The 13,179-nt window shown below is 40.8% G+C and overlaps 1 protein-coding gene across 12 annotated transcripts in view; it reads left to right on the forward strand.

Moving 5' to 3' along the window:
* sox6 (SRY-box transcription factor 6) overlaps window positions 1-13,179 on the forward strand; it is a 137,030-nt gene that overhangs the window by 72,949 nt on the left and 50,902 nt on the right. For all 12 annotated transcript variants that reach the window (XM_035999563.1, XM_035999566.1, XM_031324215.2 and 9 more), the window contains 2 exons: window positions 5,941-6,113; window positions 7,809-7,877. In XM_035999563.1, the coding sequence (XP_035855456.1) occupies window positions 5,941-6,113; window positions 7,809-7,877 (242 nt within the window). The remainder of the gene's footprint in view (window positions 1-5,940; window positions 6,114-7,808; window positions 7,878-13,179) is intronic.

The raw sequence follows: 13,179 nt of genomic DNA on the forward strand, positions 1-13,179 counted from the left end.
TCCTCCCGGCCATGAAAAACTGCTGAAGGGCTGACCTACGTTAATATTAATAATTGTCTCAAAAGTGCATGCTAAATTGCCAAAAGAGGTATTCAGATTTTTCAAACCAACTGTATTTTTACCTGGACCTTCTCCAATTGCATGAACAACCTCCATTTCTTTTATGGCCCTCCCTCCCATTATACTCCAGTTCTTGAAGAAAAACCATGCATTATAGCACAAAGACATTCTGACTTCTTCTTTCCTATGTTAGAATTTCCACACAGCCTGTTACCAATCACACAGCGTTTATTTGAGTTTAGTCACTTTTTTTTTTTTTTTAAGGTGGGGTTTAAATACCAATCAGCAGCTTAACTTACACATATTTACATACATGGAGTATAAATAGTGACAGAAAACTATTTAACACAGAAAACAAAGCAACAACTTCTGGTATAGAGCCAAGTAGTCTAATTACTACAACCTTGGCAGCTTAAGAACTAAGCAGGTGTTCTTATATACTTGTAAATAGATGTACTGGTCTCAGTTGTCTTTGCTTCCTAACTATTTCCTGTCACTTGTGATCTGAATTAAAACCCGAGAAAACACAGGCATTGTTGACACACTTATCCATCAAAGACAACAAAAAAAGTCTTTTGAAAGACCTACATTCTTCTTGTATCAGCTTTATAGGTAAGACCAATGAATATGTGTTCTGTGAAAAGAATGAGATAACATCTAACTCTTAACTAATTCACTTCCAAGGTTTTGCAGACAGTAAGCTGTTGCCTTGAATACTGTATTGCAGGCTTTAAGAGCTTTGTAAGAGAGAGACCTTCAAAACTTTTCTATTTTAAGGGCACAAAGGTCAGACTCATCACCATGAAGGCCATACGAGATGAATAGAAGGATTGGACACCATCTTTGTTTTCATGTAATCTATGCTGCCTTGCATACATGCAACATCCCTCATGGTGCTAGGATCTCTGGTATGCTGCACTGTATTACAGAGGCAAAGAATGATGTATTTAATAACTGAAAGTAAAGTTTCTGTGCTGAGTTATTTATTTTTTGTCTTCGGAGTGAACTTCCATGTCACTGGCATTCCCTGTGGAGTAATATGTTCAGGTCGAGCCTCTATCTTGGCTTTGATGAAGTACCTTGTCCAGTGTCATGGGTAGACAGTGAAGTGCTGGAGCTTTCCCATTAGCATAATTACACTTAAGAGTGACGCTTCCTCTATCATCAAAATATTAGTCTCCATCAGTGTTAGGCATGAACAGCGAAACCACAGTAGATGAAGTGTGCTTTTATTAATAACCTCTCCATATGCCAATCAGAGTATTTATTTAAAAAAAAGTTTGCTGAGCCATTTAAATGATCTTGATTCCGTAAAAGTGTCTCAAATACATGTGCACACACATACAGATAGATGTGTGTGTGTGTGTGTGTGTGTGTGTGTGTGTGTGTGTGTGTGTATATATATATATATATATACTGTAAGAAACATAATACCAGACTGCCATTAGCAAGTAAAAAGCTGTTACAAGTCTCAAGCACATACGTTTAAGTCGTTTTAAAATATTGAGAAGATCTGACATTTTATTCAAGATGTTGGGCAGTTTCTCAGTGTGAATTAGCCTATGTGTGTATACCATACAGGAAAGTGTAGGGACTGAGAATCACTGCTGCCAGTGGATGACATGTGCTTGTGAGTCATTGCTCATGCTTGTTAATGGGGTTTTATTGGCAAGATTAACAGCTTTTATATCATGGCAGAGGCAGCAAGCCAGGTAAAACAGCTGTTGCTCATATTGTCTTGGTTGTAGGGCATGGAGACGCGTTAACACCACATTACTGGAAACACATACGGCCTTGTTGCATTGTTGAGCACGTGTATATAGTAGTTAAAAGCAAAGGGAAACCATAAAACTAGCTCTTGTTATTCTAGCTTGGTTTTCTGCCAATCTAGATCCTCAATATGACATATTTGTCTTTGCAAAGGATAACATGTTTCAGTCATATTCAATATCAGAAAAGTGAGTATGGTACAAAGATTGGCTTCATGTTTTTGTTGAAGCAGTTTTATGGTTTTGAGGAAAGGTATGTGGGCAGAAAAATCTTAATTTTGAACACTAAAGAAGGTACCAATAATGCTATTTGCCGCGACTCAATTGGCTCTTTGTGTTTTCCACAGAAATAATGGACAAAGGGTCACATGAACTTAGAGTTCACACATGTGCACATTTACTGAGAGGCATGCACCTTTTTATCGATTGGAGCAGCACGCAACACACATCTGTGCATACTCATGTCTATTTTCACACACTTAGAGAGAGAGAGAGAGAGAGAGAGAGAGAGAGAGAGAACACATTCAAGCTATGTGCGGTCTGTGGCTACAGCTTGGTACAATCGGAGCATTAAGACAAGTCTTAATTTACTTAAGATGGGCTTGCAGCATATGGAAGCATCCACAATAGCTGACTGATAGAGACACAAAGAAATTCCAGTCTTCTGGTGCTAGAAAACTCAATTCAGAACTGGTCATAATGGCTCAGCTGTCTTAACCAAAGGAAAGGAAGAGAATAGGGTGCCTTGTGATTTCCCCCCTTTTCACCCTCACCCTCCCTCACTTTTCTTCTTTTTTTGTGCCTGAATCTTTTATCTGTGTTATTCACTCGGGACTCTTCAAAGTAACAAGCCTCCTTCTTTTTCCCCGGTACTGGACTTGGAACCCAAATTAGAGACTGCTTGATTAGAGCAGAGAGGAGGGAGCCAAGAAAGAGGGAGATGTGGGTATTGGACAGAACAAATCGCACCCCTACAAAGTGCCTTTTATCCAAAGACCCCAAGGCTCAAATACCCCCATCCCTCCCCAAGCAACCATGGCTCTGCTTGTTTTCCTCTTATCATTTATTTAGTCACCCATCGTTGATGTTTTCTGCCCTACTTTGCGACGTTTAAAAGAGGCAGAAATCTAAAAAGGTGAATGCTGAATGCGCTGAAACTTAACAACACAGCTTTACCGTCTCCTCCTCCTGTGTCAATCTAGCATCTCTGAAGTTAACACAGTGGCCTGAGAAAAGAAAAAACAAGAAAAGTGCCAGCACAGCTTGACCGCTAACTCCTGGGATCCTCTTCCTGTGTCAGGCTGGTATTGTCCTACTGGGCTTCAGTCGTCTAACAGGAGGATGTCACAACATGTTAGGTCTGGGCCGACTGCTGGGGTTTATGTAGCGCCAAGCCATCTCTGGGCTGTCTGTCTGCCGTCGGAAGCGCAATGTGAGGAGACATGTTAACGGGCAGACCCCAGCCCCACCGCTGTTAAAAGCCATGCAATATGCAGGAAACGGCCTCTTTTGTCAGCAGGCTGGTCAGACACAGACCACGACTCTCCTCTTCTGCACCACCCAATAAAAGTTTTATCTGCTTTTTAAAGCTGATCCATAATTTAAAGCAGGAAGAAAGAGATTTTTACACTAACCACCCAACAAAAAACATATGCGCCTGATTTTCTACTAAGCTTTGTACAGTCTTGAAGGTGAAATTCTTCCAGTGTCTTTATATTTAGATATTTCATCTTCAGCATTCATCACTAATCTGAATAATTCTTGTTGATATTTCAGCATTGGATTAGACAAAAAACAAATGAACTAAGTTTTGAATAATTAAGATTAAAATTAAAGAGGGAAGGTCCAAATTGTAGTCCAGTGCGGCAGTCTAGACTTCCCACAATTCAGCTCAACATCAAAACAATGGGCCCTCTGTTAGTATTCTTTTGGTGTTCGGGCAGGATTGAGCTCTCCACTCTCAGACTATTCCATCAAATCCTTCTGTGGACCCTTAGCACTAGTCCCTCTGCACATTCATGCCCACAGACACACAATATATGTGCTGTACATTCCAGTGATTCGATTTATTTATTTTTTTTTTACAGTATTGACACTCCTAAAGTAGTGAGCGATCATCTGAAAAAGTTGTTGGGGCGACCTCTAGCTCACCCAGTAAGAGCCCCATGTAGGCTGAGTCCTTTGCAGCGGCCCGGGTTCGAGTCCAACCTGCGGCCCTTTGCTGCGTGTCATCCCCCATCTCTCTCCCACCTTTCCTGTCTATCCACTGTCACTATCTAATAAAGGGGAAAAAAATGCCCCAAAAAATAATCTTATTATATCTTATATCAAAAAAAATTGTAATTCTCAGGCTCAGAAGGCGTCATTGAGTCCAGATGTTTGATCCCAACTCAAGGTTATCTATGCCGGCCTCAAGGCCTGATGACCGTCACCTTCATCTGGATTCTTTCTTTCTCTCTCTCTCTCTCTCTCTCTCTCTCTCTCTCCTCCCTACCTTCTCCCCAGCACAGTATTGATAGCTGTGATTTATTGTGACAACGACTGATGTATCTTGCTAGTGACCTGTTAAAGGCAGCTCCTTCATGGACACAGCCAAAGGTTAATAAAATTGGTGCTGATTGTATCAATTTTACAGATAAGCTATTCACAACAAGTGTAGTCGGGTGAATAAGAAGTCAATTCAGGCCTTAGAAACTGCACACAGGCCCAATGAATAGCTGCTTTAGGTGCTTTTTTTTTTCGTTAGGAGGATAAATGGAGAATTGCAGCTCTCTTCCATTCTAGCAGGCAGCGGAGGCAGAGCGAGGCGAACCGAGGTTCAGACAAGCCTGCCAGTAAATTGCCCTGAATGGGTTCTGGAGGTTGACAAGCCCTATTAAGACAAACGGCTTTCCTCATCGGAGAGATAAAATAAATCAGGTGTTTAGTCAAATTAAAATAGTTTGAGTAAAGAGGGCCCCTGGGAGCTCTCGGAGAAACTCAAGACAGATGTGGCCAGAGACGAGAGGAAGACACCCAGGAAAGAATTCAGCTCCTGCTGGCCCAAGGCCAGACTTCACTGTACTGTTATCTCTATGCTTTATCCTTCTCTCTCTCTCTCTCTCACAGTCTCTCCCTTTCTTCTGCCGGTTTTCCCATCTCTTTTTTTTGTACATTCTCCCAGATCAGCTTGTCACACAGGAGTGCAGTGGGAGGAGAGTGAGTTACTGTCTAGCCTCTCACTGGCAATTATGTTGGTGGTGTAAGTCAATGGTAGGATCACTTAGCATTGATTAGGCGGAGGGGGAGAGCAGTGCAGCGGAGCCGCTCTCTCTATCACATACAGCGCGGACATATGACTGTAGAGAGAGAAGTAATCCTATTGGTCTGTCAGTGCTTTTCTTTTTCAAGTATGGATACAGTAGCTACACAGATACAAAAATAAAGTGTATTGTTCAGTTTTCCCTTTAATGATGATTGTCATTGTTGAACAATCCGTTCAGTAGTCTGTGAGGAGTTCCTCCTCTAATGGTTTGCTGGCTGGCCATACAATGAAGAACTATAGTTTGGAGGTTAACACTGACTCTTAACACTTTCTTTATACTGTATTCACCCCTGGTAGTCTGACATAAGCTGCCACCTCAGTTTGACAGCGCACCGCAGCTCTTAGTCTTTATGTCGGGAACAATGTCTTCTCTTTCTTCCTGTGAAAGCTGTAAACACAAGCTAAAGCAAATAGATAAATCCAGGCTGTGTGTGACCTTAACACTTTCTAGTGAATTCACTGCAGTTGGTTGCTGCCTGTGTGGTTTTCTTTGTACAATATATTGTGAACAGTACTATAGCAAAATATGATGATCGGCGTGTGGAGCATGGTCACTTTTCTATATTTAACAGTGTATAATGGCCGAGGTCTTCTGCAGGCTTTTATTTTTTTTTACAAAAGCCTACACCCTGGTTATTTAGTCCTGGCCACTATGAAACCTTATGTGTATTTTTTCTGTTTTTTTTTTATTTTTATTTCCTTACAGGTATGCATAACACATATCTGTATCTGTGTTTATGACTCAGGCTCTCCACCTTGTGTTTATCCTTTCTAGTCCTGACATCTCTCTCTCTCTTCCCTCACTAGGTACTCCAGAGAGCCTAGCAGAAAAGGAACACCAGCTCTCCACAATGATCAGCCAGCTGATCAGCCTGCGCGAGCAGCTTCTGGCTGCCCACGATGAACAGAAGAAGCTCGCCGCCTCACAGATGGAGAAACAGAGGCAGCAAATGGAGTTAGCTCGTCAGCAGCAGGAGCAGGTAACTGCTCACTGTTTCCCTTTCTCACATTCACAGTATCTCGATTTTACACCCCAGGTAATAGTCTTTTTCCCCCTCACCATATTCCCACACATTTATTTCTCTCCTTCCTATTGAAAACATTAATACCCCTTCCTCCTTTAATCTTGTTTACTCTATTTCCCATTTGTCTCTATAATAAACCCCATTAAATACATTTAAAAAAAAAAAAAATCATTTGAGTCTATTTCATATTAAATTTCATGCCTGAAATATGCCAGTAAAATCTTACTCCTCTGTAGGAATTTGGAATAATATTAGATTTAAGAGATGTTATATTTTATATTGCCTCAGATAATTCAGTCATGCTCTCTCACCCACATTTATGCTGTGTGGTAGGAAAAATGTTATTATGACTTGTACTAACAAATGCGAGGGAATGTGCAAATTAAACGTTATATTAAACATGGAAGTCCTCTATATCTTATAAATCGACTCCTATTAGAACAAGCATGGCATTAGATGTGCAGCACAAATCAGGCCAATGAGCCATATTGTACAAATCAGCAAATTAGCAGAGGCCATGAAGTGTGTTAATGTCTGGGAAGAAATAAGGACACAAACTATCCACACGGGCGACACTTTTATTATCACCAGCCACCCTAATGGCTATGAGTCAATTATCAGCAAGGAGTTCACTCAGAGTTTTCTCAACACACTCTCAGACCTTCCTGTGGTAAATGAAGAGATAGGCCATATAGCTTGGAGTGATGCATTTGGTCATAGTACACTAATAATACATTAACAGTATTGATTTCTTTTTCAATCAATGATGTTCATTTGCAAACTACACTCAACTCTGTAGGCTTTGTGGACATTTGCAGCATAAATGAACAGTGATATAAGATATTTTATTATTCGATCTTGTTTCAAAATGGAAGAATATTAATAAAGAGAGCGAGAGGGAGAGATTGGGGGGGGGGAAGCCCGCTGAGAGCCAGAATGTCATCAAGCCATCAAGATACAACACAGTAATTAACTGTTGACACTCGTGAGGAAGCCAGCACAAATTAATCTTGACACATTTGCAGACGGCCGATATCTTACAGTGAACACTTTGTAATTATATTTAAAAATGAAAATTAAATGACACTTAAAACTAGGTTGTCATGCTCAATGAAGTGGGCATGTAGAAAGGGGGACTGCTGGGATTAGAAGGATTGGTGTGGCTGCTCGTCACTCAGGGGCGGCAGGGACCTCTGTCACCCGTACACTGCCTGCACCAGTTATCTCCATCATAACCATGTTCCTCTGTTTCCTAAATCATTTATTCTCTTTTAACACTCATTCTGACAGTGCAGTTCAGTAAAGTTTGTTTCATGTTCGTTTAGAAATTCAAAATGTTTTGGTCAGATTTTGCAGCAATTTGGTTATAAAACCATAAGAAAAGAAATGTAATATTATTCACTCTCATTAATCTGCTACTTTGTCCTCTTTATTATTTTCATTTTAACATATTCTTATATACTGTAACTGGCCTGGATTGCATTTAGGAGCAGTATTTCTGGTGTTGTACTTTCTTCTGTATATAATGTTGTCCAAAAAAAGAAAGAAAGCAAAAGTACGGTATGACATGATTTTAGCTCCTACTCTTCTTTATGTCAGTTTTAACCAGGAGTAATTTAATTTCCTGTCTTTACTTCTGTTTCCAACCAGATTGCAAGACAACAGCAGCAGCTTCTGCAGCAACAGCACAAAATCAACCTCCTCCAGCAACAGATCCAGGTCGGTGAATGTGTTTCTGTTGGCTCCCTAACACTCAGCAGCTTACACCTCTCACTCCTTCCACGCCTATTACTACAACCCTTTTTTTCCTCCTCTGTGTGACTGGTGCGCCGCCGTCACCATGAGCCATATGTCTGGATTTAATGGCACAGATCAATACAATTAGATATTAAAGTAAATGCCATTGCTTACTTCTGTTAGCCTCTCCTTGTCATCTTTTTCTTCTTTAAAAAAAAAATCTTATCTTTAATTTTTGTGTCACACTAACATTCATCACTCTCATCAAATGTTAATTGCCTGTTGGTAATCGGGAGGGCTTTAAAATATGGAGGAGAATAATTAGCACATCTTAATGAACAAAAAAAGAGATGGAGGGGGTGGGGGTGGGGGGGAAGCCAACAACAGCTAATGAGTCCTGTTGATGGAGAAGAGCCTGGAGGTGGGGGACATGAAAGAGGCTGGTAAATGCCTCTGAAAGCAAGTCGGCCTCAGAAGGGCAATGTGGCAAGCTTTCGCACAGCACAAGAGCTACTGAAACTTACATTGTCATTATGCTGTGTGGCTGACAATGTTTGTGTGCACCTTTATGTGATACAGTGCCAAGTGGTGTAATGAAAGACCACCCAGGCAGCATGTAGCTGGACATGGTCAGACAGTACAAGGTTATGCAGGGGTGGCCACTGGCTCAGTGGTCAAGGCTGTGAGCCTGGCTGCCTGTGTGAGGCTAACGTTATCCTGCTGGGTGTGCTTAGTGTCAGGCACATCCTTCTCCATTCACCTCCTCCTCCACTGCTTGTTCTTTTTACTGATGACTCCCTGTCCTGTCCTTTCATTTTCCCTTTTTTTATCCCGACCTCTTCAAACATTTACTTGCAACAAATTGTTCCTCTGGCACCTTTTAGCACTCTTCACATGAGAGGTTTTTTTTTTTTTTTTTTTTTTTTTCGTTTTCTTTTTGCAAAGAGCAGTTTCTCCTATGGGGCATCATACACAGGTTGTTGCAAAGTTCTCATTTCAAACATAATTTAGTGCAACAACCAGATTTACTGCCAGGACATCGAAATGCCTCTTTCAAGAGAGAGGCCGTACTGTCAACATGGTCTTGTGAAGCCATACGCCTGAAACTTTCACTTCAACAGTGGACAGTCTATAAGGAAAATAATTCAACTAAAGAGAAGCACATAGCACGACACTCTAAAATGAAGTACCTTATACACTACTGAGGGGCTACTCATATCATGGAGGGCTCTTTACTTATGCTCATTGAGCATAAGGGCACAGCTCTAATACATCTCACTTTTAAAGGCCCTTGCTTTCATCACAAAGTTAAAGGCAAATGATACCTGAAGATTCCCCTTGATGCATAGCTTTGAGAGGGCAGGGGGTTGAGTCTGTATGGGAACGTACTTCTAAATATCCACTTGAACAGAGATACAAGTAAAGTCCTTTCTTGCAGAGCCCAGTTAGCCAGCATCTCCCTTGACCAAATTTGCCACAGATCTTCCCATATATATAAAAAAAAACACATTTAAATAAAAGAGTCCCATGGTCAGACCATTTGGTCCACTGCCTAATAGCCTCTGCTAGCTGTACCTTGCAGACAGAACACAACCAGAGAACAAACGGGGATCGCTCTCAATACTTGAAATAAGTTTGATCGTATGCAACATTGTTTATCCAACAGCAAGTCCTTTAAAGCAGAAGATGTTCTTTCTCCCTAACCTAGTTTCTCCAAATATCCAGAGTGGTGATGGCCACTCCTCTTGAGTTGGAGTAGAGAAGAGGGTAGATAAAAGAGTCAGGGGCAAGTTAGTGAAGCATTTTTGCCACTCTGTTTTCATTACTGCTGCCTCTTAAAAATGCCCTGGACATTTTAATATATAACAGCTTTGACTTAATTAGTTCTGTAAACAAGCCTCCAGCATGTATGTCACAGACTTTTAGCAAAGTGGTAAGCAGTGTTGGGGGATTGAGTTACTCTGCTATTAGAATGGAGAGCACAAAACTTTATTGGAGACCCCAGTGGCCATCAAAGTCCTTCTGTTTTGGCTTCAGGGAGAAAGCCAAGAGAGAGCCCTAAGCTCAGGTCTCGTGTTGATGATGTAACTGATCACATCAGTGGACATTGTAAACTGTCTAAACAATAAAACCATGGGGACTGCAAGTGGAGACTCTTGTTGGCACGCTATACGTGTTCTTTCAAGGTTTTTTTTTGCATGTGGATTGAAAGGAATCCGTCAGAAGTGTGTAGTTATAGAGGTTTAGTTAGTGAGGTTTGGAGCACCGCAGCATGCAGTTTAATCAAGTTTCCCTTTTTGAATAGCCATCTCTCTTTTTATCCTTTCCCATTATTCCTACAAGAGAGGGATAGAGATTTAGTCTTTGTCCTTTGGGATTAGAATGTCACTTGTTTTAAGATAGCAGATGTTTTGATTGCAGTGTTAGGGGCTTATCAAAAGTTAAAGCCCAAGGCTTTGTGTGTTTTTCCCTCAGCTTGTTTGTATTCCTTCAGACCATCCTTGTCGTTGAAATCGTTTTGGCACTAATTCAATCCCAGGATGAGATTAACTCTTAAGTTGATTTTGTAGAAAATTTGAAACACCACCAAGACACATGACAATTAAACATATATATTAGCAGAGAACTGGTTTATCTCATTCTCATAAGTTACTTATCTCTCTGAGTCTGTGTGTAGGCACTGGGAGATTACAAAAAGAAATAAATAGAAATAGAAATAATGAGAGCGTTATTTGAGTCTCCTCTTCGTTGCTTTTATAATCACGTCCACTTTGTCCTGCTCCTAATAGATGAGCAGCTAAACAGCATCATGTTGATCACCAGAGTGTTGCTTCACTTGGTTAGCACAATCTTTCTTCTGAATTGTCTTGTTACAGTACATGAGAGGTAAAGGCATGGCGCATGTTAAGGCCTCCTGCACACTGGGTGTGCGGCGTGAGCGTGTCAGCTGCGTGGCGTGTCCATTTTTATTTTGGCTCCCATGTTAACAGGTTAGAGCTTGCATACTGCCTGCGTGACACGAACGTCTCAGCCGCGCCGAAAACGCGTGCATGCTAGAAATAGGACTGACGCCTATTTTTCACGCGACATGCAAGCGTGTTGGAAGCGTTTCCAGGCAAAATAGAATACGAAAAAGAAATTGTGTCATTTTGACACAAAAACATTTAATAAATGACATTTTGATGTTTGAAAGTCTCTAGGTTTTGACATAAATGCAGATATAAATCTAATTAAAAAAAATAACAATAAATAATTATCGGTTTTCAAATATTGCACCTGTCAATACAGAACGAAATATTCTGTAGCCTATTTTGCCGTCAATACTGCCGACGTTGTCTTTGCTGTAATCAAATCAGTATATATTTATGTTTAACATGGTATTTCATTTTATCAATGGGAAACATATATGTGTCTGTACACATATATGTTGTACAAGGCTAGCAGCAGCAGCGCCGCATCAGACATGTTTCTGGTGTGCAAAGACAGAAAACGCCACGCTCAGTCCACGCAGCTAGTGTGCAGGAGGCGTGAGCAGCATCAGAGTGGTCACCACAGAATAGTCTATTAAAGTCTTTCTGGACACAAAATAAAACACCCTCAAGAGATGTGGAGCTCTATGATACTCAAGTGAAAGTACTGTCCATAGCCATGCAGCAAATGCCCATTCCTCCTCTCACATGGCAATGACCCCAGTTCATACATTCCTCAAGGATGGGTCTGTTAAGATACAAACCATGGTTTGACTATCTCACGCAGATACTCATACACATGCACAGAGGTGATCGTGTATACAGTACACAGGCACATAGGGACCCACGCATTGATACACACATCAAGAGAATAAATATTGGCGGAAAGGTCAGGGTGAACTTTATCTTCACAAACAGGCTGGAGAAAACAGAGCTCCCCAGATGAAACAGAGGGACACTTTTAATCCAAATTTCTTTGTATCCATTAAAAATATCACAATATCATGACATCGTCATTTGTCATTGGCTGTGGCATTGATGTGCCAACCCTGGCCTGAGTACACTGTGAGATCCAAGATTGGAGAGATAATACATTTCTATGGAGGCCATTGTCTACAATGTTGTCTACACAAGTGTTTTTGAAACCTTTAAATGATCTGTTCATCAACCAGGTCTGGATTTATTTATCTCCCTTTGACCTTTCGTTCACTCCCTATACATGACCTAGCTTCAAATTCCGACCTCACTGTATGTACACACACGTGATCTGTGCCTCTACATTCTACCTTTAACCTTGTGTCCACAAAGATATACAAACACACATACAGAATGTGCGTATCCCTTCCATTTAAAAAGAAAAACCGGAGATTGAAAGCGAAAAGGCCAGTATTTTGTTGTCTACTGCACACACAAGCCTTAGAGGCTTTCTCATGTCTCTTTAATGGTGTAAATAAAAAGTGGGGGGCATGCAGACGTTCAATGGTAAGATGCTAAAGGTCCTGAGATTAAAGATGAAATTCAATTACAGCAGCAACGTATTTTCGAACACTACGTTATAATACAGACAAAATGATCTTACGTACCGCTATTTACGTTCAGTTAATATATTTTTCGAAGACAAAATAAAATCTGGACATAAATTTGTTTTAATCAGTTGGACATGGGTTTCCTATGTCCCTCTGTTACAAAGAAACCAGAGTGTATTCAGTGGCTGTTGAGTCTGCCCAGTTAAACACACTGTTGTTTTATGGTGGCTGTTGCTTTAGTTTGAACCAAAATAAATCAATCTATAAATTGTGATAGGAAATTATGTATGTATTACTCCCATTATATATGTATTGCTCCCTCCCCCCAACAATGCCATCTATCTAGTTATATACATTTTTGGCAGAGGTCAAAGTTTCGGTTCTCTGGAAACATATGTATTAGCTTGGCAAATCTGGATTTTATGTGCCGATGTGGTCAAGATTAGTCAAGCTAGATGTAAGACATCTGTCATGCCTCACATCCAGCTTGACCTGCAGTGATCATCTAGTCATTCCACATATTTTCAATTAAATCCAGCCCGTGTTTAGCTGTGACACTCAATTCTTGCTGTGATGCCATTCCAGTATGTTTCAGCTGTATGCTCAGGATGCTCGAGGTCACAGTCCTGTTGCAACCTAAATCATCAAGTCAATGTAAGGTCTTTGCCACTAAGAAGCAGTTGCCCCCTAATAATTGGCCTGTATCAAACTGTATAAACGGTTTACTACAAGCTCACAAGCCCCACACAGCCTGATGGTTCTGGTTTGCAGCAGAGACCGTTATCATTT

This window comes from Sander lucioperca, chromosome 3 (genome assembly GCF_008315115.2).
Source record: "Sander lucioperca isolate FBNREF2018 chromosome 3, SLUC_FBN_1.2, whole genome shotgun sequence".
Classification (NCBI taxonomy): Eukaryota; Metazoa; Chordata; class Actinopteri; order Perciformes; family Percidae; genus Sander; species Sander lucioperca.